Source organism: Zeus faber (genome assembly GCF_960531495.2).
Source record: "Zeus faber genome assembly, chromosome: 6".
NCBI lineage: Eukaryota > Metazoa > Chordata > Actinopteri > Zeiformes > Zeidae > Zeus > Zeus faber.
Genome location: NC_137201.1, coordinates 21,623,035 through 21,635,353, shown reverse-complemented (window position 1 = coordinate 21,635,353; position 12,319 = coordinate 21,623,035). Strand labels below are relative to the sequence as shown.

General features: G+C 44.2%; 1 protein-coding gene across 2 annotated transcripts in view; it reads left to right on the top strand.

Moving 5' to 3' along the window:
* Nucleotides 1–12,319, top strand: part of LOC307231411 (cyclin-dependent kinase 17-like) — a 37,912-nt gene that overhangs the window by 7,549 nt on the left and 18,044 nt on the right. For both annotated transcript variants that reach the window (XM_080002106.1, XM_080002105.1), the window contains exons 2-4: nt 5,354–5,502; nt 7,460–7,624; nt 9,031–9,164. In XM_080002106.1, the coding sequence (XP_079858232.1) occupies nt 5,376–5,502; nt 7,460–7,624; nt 9,031–9,164 (426 nt within the window). In that variant the 5' untranslated portion in view covers nt 5,354–5,375. The remainder of the gene's footprint in view (nt 1–5,353; nt 5,503–7,459; nt 7,625–9,030; nt 9,165–12,319) is intronic.

Below are 12,319 nucleotides of genomic sequence, written 5' to 3'. Positions count from 1 at the left end.
TGGAAAAAGAATGTTGCAGCAGCAAAATAAAACAACCCCAACAAGGAGTAGAACAGTGACGAAAGCGCTTATGAAATAATTCAAGACGATGTCGTTTTAAATAATCCCACAGTCAACTTACTCTGTTGGAAATCAGGGACAGAGTGAAGACAAAGTTCAGTCTAAATATTCTCAAAAGAAAAAAAGAAAAAGCGCACAATTTAAACTATAACCTAACCTACAGGGTTTTTCTTTTTGTTATTGCGGAAAATTACAAATGTACATGTGTGTGTGCGCATGCAGGGCTGGGTGATATATCGCTATAATATCAATATCCTAATATGTGACAAGATGTCATTTGGGATTATGGTACATTTGTTGAATCACATGTTGACTCATGTTTTATGAAATAGGCAGCTTACAAAAACTGACTGGGTTGTATGACACACTTTGTGTGGTAGTAGAACCATCAGAGACCCAAATGTGCAAAAGAAAACTGAAAAGGCGAGTTTTTCATCTAACGTCCACTTGAAAAAAAAAAAAAGAGAAAAGGGAATAATTTGAGCCCTCATCAATTTGTCTTTCTCCTGATGAGACACAGAGCAGCATATGGCTCAGTGTTCTATCAAAGTGCAGCCAAGCTCCCTATTAGACCTTCTTATCGGCGCCCAGAAGTAGCCACCTGACCGCTGGTCTTACTGGGTCACAGTGACAGGGAGCTTAATGACGAGCCGCCTATCGCTCAGGCTGATGTAGCCATGGCAGCGGCGTTAATCAGCTCCAGTGTTGAGTGTTATTGTCCGTGAGACCTGTGGCTGCGCGTCACTCAGCGAGCTCGGCCTCCCCCGGACACAGGCTGCTGGCAGCGGCGTCTGCTGTCGTCACATGTTACTTCCCTTGCTCACCAGCCCAGCGCTGCACAGCCCCACTGGGGCAGGCTGCAAGTCTGACAAGGGTGAAGGGAAGAAAACTATGCTTTAAAAAGTCATTAAATAGTCATAGATTATCATCTGTGAGGGTTTTAATTTCAGTGTTCCGCATTTTTATTTGATTTTATTTATCCATATATTTATTTTTGTCAAAGTGAGTCAAGTTTGTCTGCATTGCAGGCAACATTTCTGATGTTATAGACTATGAACCTAATACTTGCCTTCATAATTATCTGCTACGTTTATCAATTCTAATTGAACCAACTCACTTTACATTTACCTATCATACTTGCCTGTAGAGCCAAATCAGAGGAAATCCTTGTACTTTCCTGTCTTAAGTTCTGTGGAAGAAGAAGATTTATTCCAACCCTAAATCTCTTAATTAACTTTCTGACCTAAAGGAAACCGTTCTATTAAGGGTTCTTAGAATATTCTAGTTCATACAAAAATACTTACGAGAAGCTTTCCTCTAGTATTTAATTCCAATACCTAATAAGAGAGTGATGGTTTGTCCAAACATTAGTTATTAGAATAGTGTTAAAGTATTACATTTAAAAGTGTGATGCCTGCAGACAGCCTGGTTTGACAGAATCTCCATCAGGGCATGGAGGTCATTATGGACTCTTGTCTTTGTTTGGGAGACTCTCGAGGCCAGGCAGCCACACAGGGCTCAGCTCGGCCCCACGCGGCACGTCGCAGCCTCCCACATCTCTTTTTGGGAAGCCTACTTTTTAAATGGCGCACAATGCCAGCTTTATGCATGGCTCCCTTAATGGAGCCAGCTCCTTCACTCATGTCCTCATTGTCTTGGCTGGGTGAGAGAAAGCTGCTCTTCACAAAAGCAAGGCTGAGCTCACCCGTGAATCATGCCACTAGTCACGCTTGTTCTCTGTCTCCCTCCCAAACACCACCCTTCAGCCCCCCGGAGGAGCTGGGGAGACAGGCCTCATCCACAACTCTCTCTGCAAACAGTATTGACATGGCGGGCTTGCAAGGCTCGGCGGGTGTCACAAGGGAGGTCACAAGGGAGGTTGTGATCTCCCTCTTCCGGTTCCTGTGGGTGGCACAGACAGCAGCGGGCCCCCCTTGGAGCAGCTGCGGGCCCCCCTCTGAGCAGCTGCGGGCCCCCCTAGGAGCGGCAGTGTCCGTGGCGTGTTTGCTTGGCCGTGCAGAAGTGGGACAACCCCGGCGGCCATGGTTCCTGTGGTGATGGTCGGTTGGAGGTCGACCTTTGCCCTTGCTCTTTTACGAGGCCCGGGGTCTCTATCGTAGCAGCAGCTACTGTTTGCTCAGAGGCAGCGGGGAAATGACAGCGTCTATATGGAGAGCGTGCCTGCTGGCATCACACCAGGCCAGTGTCAATATGACTTCATACTGACTCCATATTCCATATTTCCATTCAGCGTGTTCTTGCTTTGTTTGCAGAATATGCTTTTATCAGTATGCATATCCTGTGGTAGTTGATTGTCTATCACTGGACTTTTACTTTCTGAGTTACTGTTTCACCTTTCTGCTGCTTTATTTACATTACGACGCTTTTGTCCAAAGCAACTTACGATAGTTAGGTTAGGTAGTATCAAACCAACATTTTTCACAGCTAAACCTTCTGCAGGGTTGAGCAACATTAGTAGAGTTAGACATTTTTACAAGAGTAAAGGGGGATGAGATCCTTATCTTCCCCTATGTTTATTCATTTTTCTTACATATTTACATTTTTATTTGACGTTGATGACTGCTGAATTTGTAAATAAAGATTGATATTTATGTATCTGTTATAAATGAATGAATACATTTATTATTATTATTATTATTACTCTTGCCATGCAAGCCAACATTAGAAAGTACATTTGGCATGCAGCTGGCACTTTGTTCACTGGGGAAAAGTCATGATGGGAAACAAAGGCTGGTTTTTAAAGGGCGGGGAGAAGCGGGGAATGTCCGGGGGGGGGGGGGGGGGGGGGGGGTTGGCAGTTCTGTGGGCTCTGAGATAAAGGGGGACAGAAAAATCAGCATGCAGTCTCCTGCCATGCTCTGTGTTTTCGACATGGAAAAAGCAACGGGGTTGCTGTGGTAACAAATCCTGAATCAGCCTTGGACCCCTTCACCCCCCGCCACACGCACACATACACCCAGATACACACACACACACACATCAGAGTGCACACACACACACACACTGGCACTGGCTTGCTCCCAGCGGGTCGACAGCTTAGACCGTCCTACTTTGGGGAGCAGGGAGAGGGATCATGTCCAAAGCTCTGCACCCGATCTCACAGCGAGATACCCTACCTCCCCACACACAACTGCTCCTATTTGCTGTTTGCTTTCCATGGAGCCGCGCATTGAGAGGCTCTTTGTATCCCGAGTGTTCTGGACACAAGCTTGCATCACCGTTAATGTCCAATTGTGATGCAGAGCTGCATTTATGTGTATAAGGACAATATGACAGAGGTTGGCGTAGAAATGGTTAAAATAACAGTTAAAAAAAAACAAACGAGAATATAGACAGTGGAAGTTTAACAGATGGAGTTTGGATCTCTTTAAATTCATATCAGTTGAGTTTTTTTGCAGGCCATGTTGTGGCAGTGAGCGTGACGTAGTGGGTGGTTCAGGAGATGACTTCAGGCTGATAGGTCGCATGGAGTAACGGACAGATGTACGAGAGACGAGGATGGTGATGATGGCATTGATTGTGACTTGGAGGCATGAAGTGTAGCGGCACTAAAGCACAGAGACTCTGAATGAGGAGTCTGATGAATGATCATTTATCTGCTATTCACAAAACCATTCATAAATACATTTTACTTTCTTATGAATGTCCAGCTGGAAGTGTGTCAACAATAAGACTATCTATGCACTTTGGTTTACTTTGCTTTATCTCTGGTGGGTAAAATTCTGGCTTCACTTTCCACATCCAGCGTGGTGTTGAATGAAGACAGATGGGCTGGATATGATTCTGAAGTCATGACTCATGTTTGGGTGACAAAGGTGGTGTAAGTTCAGTGGACCCTCCAGCGCTGCCTTACTCATACCCAGTATGTGTTACGCATTGTAGTGTCGTCTTACTCACCGCAGAAAGACAGGTAGAGAGAGACATACATGTCCAGATCTGTGCAGGCAGCGTAGTGACGATCAACCCCGTTGAAGTAGCTGGGTGAGGTTTCTGGTTTGTGTGGAATCGGTCCGTCCTCACCTCAACCCGCCTGTTGTGTTATCTCAATATCCTTGTTTTTTTTCATTTGGGATACAGACTATTGATGTTCTTACTGATAAATGATCACTTCAATGGGCAATTTGGCCAATATTGATCCATACGCATATGTTTTCCCTTTCATTGCAATATCGTCAGGTGTCTGTACCTCCAGGGTTTACCTAGTGAGTTTGAATTGTGGTGCTTGGTGTAGGTCCAGACCACGACACTTCAAAGACCACTGTTTAGTGTCAAAAGTGTCAAAACAGGTCAAATAAATGTGACAGTTTTTCCATAATATAATACAGGATACACTTGGGTGGTTTTTGGTGCCTGTAACTGACAAGTGAATTGTAAAAGTCCACATCCAGTTCAAACAGTGCTGTGAAATTAAATAATATTAAAACATTAAACATTGAACAACAAGTCTTCCAGTCTCTGCCTTTCGATAAATGTTGGCCCAGAATATTGCAAAATATAACAGTTTTTTTTTTTTAGCATTTATTGTCCTGATGAGCTCACCAATCTATTGTACAACTTCCCTCTTTATCTTTCTCATCCCCTCCCGCCCCACTGCCACCCTTCCTCCCACTCCCTCACCCAAAATATGCGACACTTTTTTTTTTCTGTCCCCCGCTCGTTCTTCACATGAAGTGACTGCAGATGGAATGTGTGATATGAAGTGGACGCTGGTCCTGCCCCATTCAGCTCCAAATCCCCCGGGTTAGGAGCTGCTTTTACAGGCTGGAGCTGAGGGGGCGGGGATCCGTACTCCTAACACCCACATGGAAGAATCTCCCACAGACCTGTCGGGCGTTCGTAGGGCCACGGCTCTGTGTGCGCTGAGTCATAATTATCACCCGGCTGTCGAGTGGGCCGCCTGTCATTTCCAGACTTGCGATGCCGCCTCGTCTCGGCTCAGCATCTGACTCTTGATGTGGTGACAGGGGAGCTGCGGCCGCAGGCGGCTGTGGTGTATTCCCCGTTTTGTTTTACAATGACAGACCCATTTATTACAGATGTCACCTGCTACGTGTCGGGGCACGGCTTTTACAACAATTTGTCGTTTTACGTAAGAAACATTCACCAAAGGTTTTTTTTTTTGTTGTTTTTTTTCTTCCCTTCCCCCTCTCTTTCTTTTCTTTCCCATGCGGCATTGAACACTAGGTCTCAGTGTCTTGAGCAGACTGTGTATCTGTGTGTAGTTATTCAGGAGTCCGTCCTCACCCATGTCTCCCCCCGTGTCTGTCTCCAGGCCTCCCCTTCCCGAGAGCTCCATGGAGAAGATGAAGAGGTTCAAGCGCCGTCTCTCCCAGACGCTGCGGGGGAGCCACACCATCGACGAGTCGCTGTCTGAGCTCGCCGAGCAGATGACCATCGAGGAGAACGGCCTGAAGGACAGCGGTGAGGGGCATTTTGAAACCCGATTGGGGGCCGGAGCCGTCATGGGTATTACATCATGGCCTTATTGCAATTACTTGAGCCGATTGGGAGTGTTTCCTAAAATCGTTAGATTCCACGATCGCATCTTTTCATCAAGATTTGAGGGTAATTCAAAAACCTATTTTAGAAATCTCTTGAGGTAAATTAACTGTCTACCCAAGTTTTTATGTTCCAATAATCAATAAATGTGCCAAAAAAAATAGGTACAAATTTAATTTTGTATTTTTATATCATATTTATTAAGGGAAGATATCACTTCAACTAACATTAATCTTCGGAGGGAAATTATATTTGATTGCATGAATTTGTTATATTGTTATTTTAGAGGCATAAAATGGAGAAAAAGCCTATTCAATTGTTAATCGTAATGTTATGTATAACAATTTATTGTCAACTAAAATGCCATGATGGTGACGGCCTGCTTACTGTAGGTCTATGTTTGTGTTTGTACAAGCGCACTATGACTGCTCTGGCTTTTTGTTGACTCAGTGTTTGTGCGTCACTTTGTTTGACTATACACACACACTGTCTTTGTTTTTGTTTTCTCTCTCCGTTCAATTTGAATTTAATGAACCTTCGCTGGCATGACATTCTGCTTGAAAAAAATACCACATGTTGCCCAAAGCATAAAAATGGGGAAAAAAGGAATGCATCAAACAAGTAAATAAATACATGAAATGGGCTCGAGTGAATTAAATATTTACTAAGAACAGAAAGGAACAATAAAAGGTATTTTTTATTTGTTTACTTAACAAATAAAGCTTCCAAATTGTAAATTAAATTAAAAAAAAAAAAAAATTCCACTCTCAATTTGATGGGTTTGTTGACATGGGAATCACACCTTTACAAATGCCAAAGCAACTGGAAAACCAAAAAATGAAGAATACAACTATTAAAATAGACTTTTAAATCTCTCTCTCTCTCTCTCTCTCATATTTATTATGTCATTTAAGCAGGAGGGTTTATTGAAGGTTGTTGGCTGCTAGGCGTCAAAACAAAGCCGGAGCGGGGGGGCAGCTTATCTCTCGCTGATATTCATAAAATGTTTGGGGAGCGGTGCGGGGAGCGTGCCTGGGTGTGCTGCCATAGCGTTGCCATGGTGTCGGGGTCTGGAAACATTCCGGAGTTTCCATGACATTGCCACGGTACCTTGAATGACTCTGTTAGACCGACCGGGCATCTCTACGCAGCTTGCTCCCCCAAGCTTCTTTCAACCCTTTCACCAGCTTTCTTCTATCCATCTTTTTTTTTTTTTTTTTTTTCCCTCTCCTCCTAGTCAATGTCCTCATCCAAGTACCCTCCCCACCCCATCCCATCCCCTCTCTCCCTCTTTCTTTCCCCCTGAGAACTAACCGGGGTTTGTAAAGAGCTTTTTGTCTAGTGATTAACGGCAGGTTTGGCCAGAGCGGTTTGTGCTTGGCGAGCAGAAACAGAAAAGCATATTTGGTGTGTGTGTGTGTGTGTGTGTGTGTGTGTGTGTGTGTGTGTGTGCTTGCTTCTGTAAGGCCTAGGGTCTCTGCAGTCTGAACAGTAAGTAGGTTAGGGAGGAGACATATCGGGGTAGCCAGATGAGATTTGATCTGAACTCTGCGATTGTGGAGCGTCTGATGATGTAAGAGAGAGAGCGGCAGCCGCACAGAGATGAGCGAGGCGGCACCGGCATCAGGTGGATATACAGTATGTTTATCTGTTTTCGAGGAACAATAGCGCCTGTCATGGAGAGAGGGAGAGGGATGGATAGCAGGAGTGTCATTGTGGACACATTTACATATTGAAACACGCAGTTGAGTTGTTTGAGCAGTTGGCGCGGGGTCCATGAATCTGCATGTCCGCTCAGCATGTCCTCAAACGACAGATTGTCTCTTTTTTGTTTGTTTTTTAACGCTCTGTTTTTGTTTTGGCTGCGCTTCCCTTCCAGAGCCCATCGTAAGGAACGGCCGGCCTCCCACGGCCCACAGCGTCCACTCCTTCCTGCACCAGTACGCTGGCTCCTTGAAGAAGCCTCCGCTGCGACGGCCTCAGAGCGTCATCGGGGGCGGCCTGGGCTCCCTCATGGTGCTGCCCCGCAACGGCAGCCGGCTTGGTGAGACAGACTGGGCGTAGTTTACGGGATGTTTCCCTGGAAAGCCTCTTTAAAAGATGTCCGTTCACTGGGGGCGTCGCTTTGGTAACGCCTCCAGCTCGTAGGTTTGGGGCCGACAAACCTGACGACTTGATGACCTGTATCTTTGGTTGTGGAGTTTAGATCGAAATCTAAAGTTCTGTCTTCCCTGTTTATATTTGAGAAGTATGTACGAATGTTAAAAGTTGCTCCAGGGACACAAGATTTTTTTTTTTTTTAATATGCATACCACATTTCCTCAAATAGTAACAGGGGCTTTTATTTAACTGCAGAGGGTACCTGGCTTTTATTGGAATCAGGCTTTTATTAGAGGCAAGCTTTTATATCTCAGACCAAACCAAAACTCTCTCTTTGAATTTTAAATCATACTTCCGGGGTGTAATGCTCCTCAAAATAAATGAATCTAAAATGACTATGTATATATGTAATATGTTATAATAATATAAAACAGGTGCCCCAGTCTTTATTTGAGGCAGCCCTGTATTAGTTTGTGTCAACCACGCTCTCCGGCATTTATTTGAGGCCCGTTTTTTTTTTGAGTACCGGTTTATATTTGAGGAAATACGGCGTGTGCATATATGCATTATGTGCCAAACAGCTCTCTACAAAGGACTGACATTATGGCATTCAAGACGAGCATGAACCTCAAAGCACAATTGGTGGATTTTCTTTGAGATATGAACACTAAAGTTGATTGGTCTCCTCTATAACAAGGCATTACCTGTTTGAACCCTGAAGAGAGCAACATATTTCACAGTAACTGGGGTCTGACTTGGCCCCCAACTTAAAACTGTTCAATGATTATCGTAATCATTATTAGAAAATGTTTGTTGAGGCAGAAGTTGTTTTTTGGGCTGGGGTTGTATATGACTCCCAAAGATATGTTAAATATGTTATGTTAGATATGTCACTTAAAATCCAACCAAAAAATCTAATTGGTGGCCTGGGTTTATTGGGGAAGACTCAATTGACAAAGTCAAAAAATATAAAGATTGAATAAATTATATATTAAAGTACTTTGAAAGCAAGGGGTGAGATCTGGCCCATCTTGGTCATTTAAAGTCAAAAAGGGGTTAAACTAAAAATATAAAATTTGATTTCAGAAAGAATATGGTTTTAGGCGGGTGGACCATTGCCGGTCTGAAATTGGGATTGTAGGTAGATTTACAGGCTTGAGCCTATAAATTAAATAAAGTTTTGAAACATCCTGACATCCCTGCAAAGCTAGATGCAGAGTATTCTCAAAAATCTTCAAAAATGTACACACACGCATATCATTCATTCAATCCTGTACTCCTTCATCTCGCTGATGTCAACCTCTCCCTGCCCCCTCCCCATCATTCCCCATCTTCCTGTCCTGCCTCCAGACATCGTCCACGAGAACCGGAAGATGGGTTCGGACGGGGAGAGCGACCAGGCATCGGGGACCTCCTCTGACGAGGTGCAGTCGCCCACGGGCGTCTGTCTACGCAACAGGGGCAACAGACGCATCTCTGCTGAGGTGAGTGCTGCTCCGCGTCCAATCCCAGCCCCCCTGACCCATCCCTGCCGCTCGTTCGACCCCCTTCTCAGGACTATCAGTGGCTGAACAGAAAAGGGATTTATTCCTCTGGCCTCATGTACCGACTTCCATTATCAGCCAAATTGGACTGATATTTACCTCGTCTCTGATTCCGTTTGGTTTAAAAGTTGTGGTGGTGAGACGACATATCCATATCTTTGTATGTTTTTCGTGTTTTTTTTCCATGGATTTGGATGGAGGTGTGCATTTTTAAAGATCTTCCAAACCTGGAAGGTTCTATATGTTTTTCCCACCACCTTCTTTTTGCATAAATGCTCAGAACGTGGTCAGGGTTTTGGGTGGATGGGTATGGCCAGAAAATTCCAACTTAAATCGTGGGACCACTGGATTTTGATGCAATTAGCATTAAAAAACACTCAATCCCAGAGAGGAATTTCACTTTCTAAACCCGGATTTTTCCACATCTGTCGTCAACTGAACTGATGATAAGTCTTGCTCTCCTCCGTCTCCACGATATTACGTGACTCAACATACAGCGCAAATTCCTGTTTGTCTAGTTTAAATCGCTGAGTGGGCGTTACTGTTGAGCTGTGGGGGCGCGGCCTTAGAAATCCAACCAATCATGAATTTTGCACCTTGAATATCCTCGTCATCTCTGTTGTCAGACCAGTTCTGGTTGAATAACCTTGATCATCTGGTTCCTGTAGCACCTGTCAAGGGGTTGGGATGTATGAGGCAGCAAGTGAACAGTCAGTTCGCTTGAAGTTGATGTGTTGGAAGCAGGAGAAATGGGCAAGCGTAAGGATATGAGCCACTTTTGAAAAGGGCCAAATTGTGATGGCTCGACGACCGGGTCAGAGCATCTCCAAAACGGCAGGTCTTGTAGGGTGTTCCTGGTACGCAGTGGTTAGTACCTACCAAATGTGGTCCGAGGAAGGACAACCAGTGAACCAGCGACAGGGTCATGGGCGCCCATGGGCTCATTGATGCACGTGGGGAGTGAAGTCTAGCCTGTCTGGTCCGATCCCAAAGAAGAACTACTGTAGCACAAATTGGTGAAAAAGTTAATGCTGCTATAATAGAAAGGTGTCAGAACACACATTTGGGATACAGTCAACATATAAACTGCTCTTTCCTGATGGCCAAGCCTATGTGTTGGGATAAAATTAGATGAATTGATATGAATATCATATTTTTATTTAACTATTGAATTGTAAAAAGACAAACCTTCAATCACTGGTATTGACTGGTTGATTTAACTTCAAGCCTTTTAAACGTGTAATATTATTTTCATGGCTTAACTTTTTGATCAAATCTGAGCAGAGCACTCAAAAACATCAGACCTGGTGTGGACATTAATATGGAAAATAAATACGAATCTTACTTATCTCCAGTCAGTAACAAATCACACAAACTAAAGTGCAGAAATATAAAAAAACAAATCTGTGGCTCTACCACTCTAAAAATATTGAGATAACAGGAAAGTCATTGTAATGAACATGTAATAGGTAAACATGTGGATTGCAATGTTAAATTAAATCTTAAATTAAAAAGAAACACTGTGTGAACATTATGAATATTAATCTTATTGATGTCCAGTCAGTAACAGTAAGAAACCACACAGACTAAAGTGTCCGAAGAATATAGCTCTGCCAGCCACAATCATCCTGCTGTATGGTTTCAGCATATTGACTTTTTCTGGTTTTAAGGACGAACGAGTGCAAGTTACTATATTCCCTCCAGTGCTAAACAGATGTTCTGAGGGGGAACTTGTGGCAGGTACACAAAGATACTTTATCTTAACTTGCTTGTAAATACATGTCTGCTGACTGTTCCATTTCAGTCTTCAGTTGTGTCTTAATGGCAGGGATGCGGTCTGTGCTGATGTACTGTGTTTTGAACCTCGGGTCCAGAAATGACGCAACGTCCAACTGCTCCTGGTTTTCTGGGTTTGTTACATTTGTCATTGAGGTATGCCAGGACCTTTATTTTAATCCACCTAGACAGGGCAGTGTCCTCATCATCTTCAGCCAGGACTGATGTGGCCTCTGGGATGCTGATGACTCCTCTCCAGAAAGAGCATCAGTAAATTCCTGGAGAGGATGTAGAACCTTGTGGATGGACTCCTAACACGTCAATATCCTGCCAGGTCGAGATGAGGGGGCGCGCATTTCAACGCCTGGCAACACTTGGGATATGGCCGTGGTCTGTTCCAGCGCTCTTGCAATGATGGTTTCTTTGGATCCCCACCTCGTTGGGCACTCTGTTATAAGGGCGTTTCTCAGGAAGATTGGGCTCCTTGTTCCTTAGTCATTGCTGCCTTCTTCTTCCAACCATGGGAGAAGTGCCCCACCAGCTTCTTGCACAGCCCTGTTTCTCTTGACACTCTGTCATCTTTCATTGCATTTTCTCAAATAAAAAATTAAAACACTAAAATAAGCGTACTTCCAACAATTTAAGTTGTGTGTTTCTAGGATATCACAAGCGCGCGCGCGCGCACACACACACACACACACACCTACATTAGAAAACAAACATCATCATTCCTTCAATCATTCTGTTCTTAATATTTAATGTTCTGTGTGCTCACCCACGCAAACACACACACGTACGTTATATAAATACTGAAAAAAAATTACCAATGGCAAGATATAATCTGTGTCTGAAACCCTGGAGCCTGGTCCACTCGTTAAGCTGCCTTCGCCATGTTCAATGCATTGTCCTTCATTAGGCAGACATGGTTTTCTTCATCAAGGGCCCAACTGGCTAGCCCATCTCTCCGGCCGACTGCAATATTCTCCCCAGTGTGGTCGTCCGGGAAGTAAACAGTCTGAAGACAGCGAGCTTTGAGTTTGAATTCTTCATTGATGAAATGCACACTCAGACTCTGATGCGGTTCCGCTGTATGACTTGACCACATGTCCGTGGTAGAAGTGAAACACTCTGCTGTTTTTAGCTCCGCTGCGACTCTCTGCCTGCATGTTTTATATAGCTCCGTTATGGCAGCCTGGCTAAAATATGTGCGGGATGCCATGCTGTACCCTTTATCCAGGGTCTTTACCAAAGCCGTAAACCCGGCCTTGGTCACCGTGTTGAGGGGTCGATCTCTTGCCCTATAAACTCCACTGTCGCCT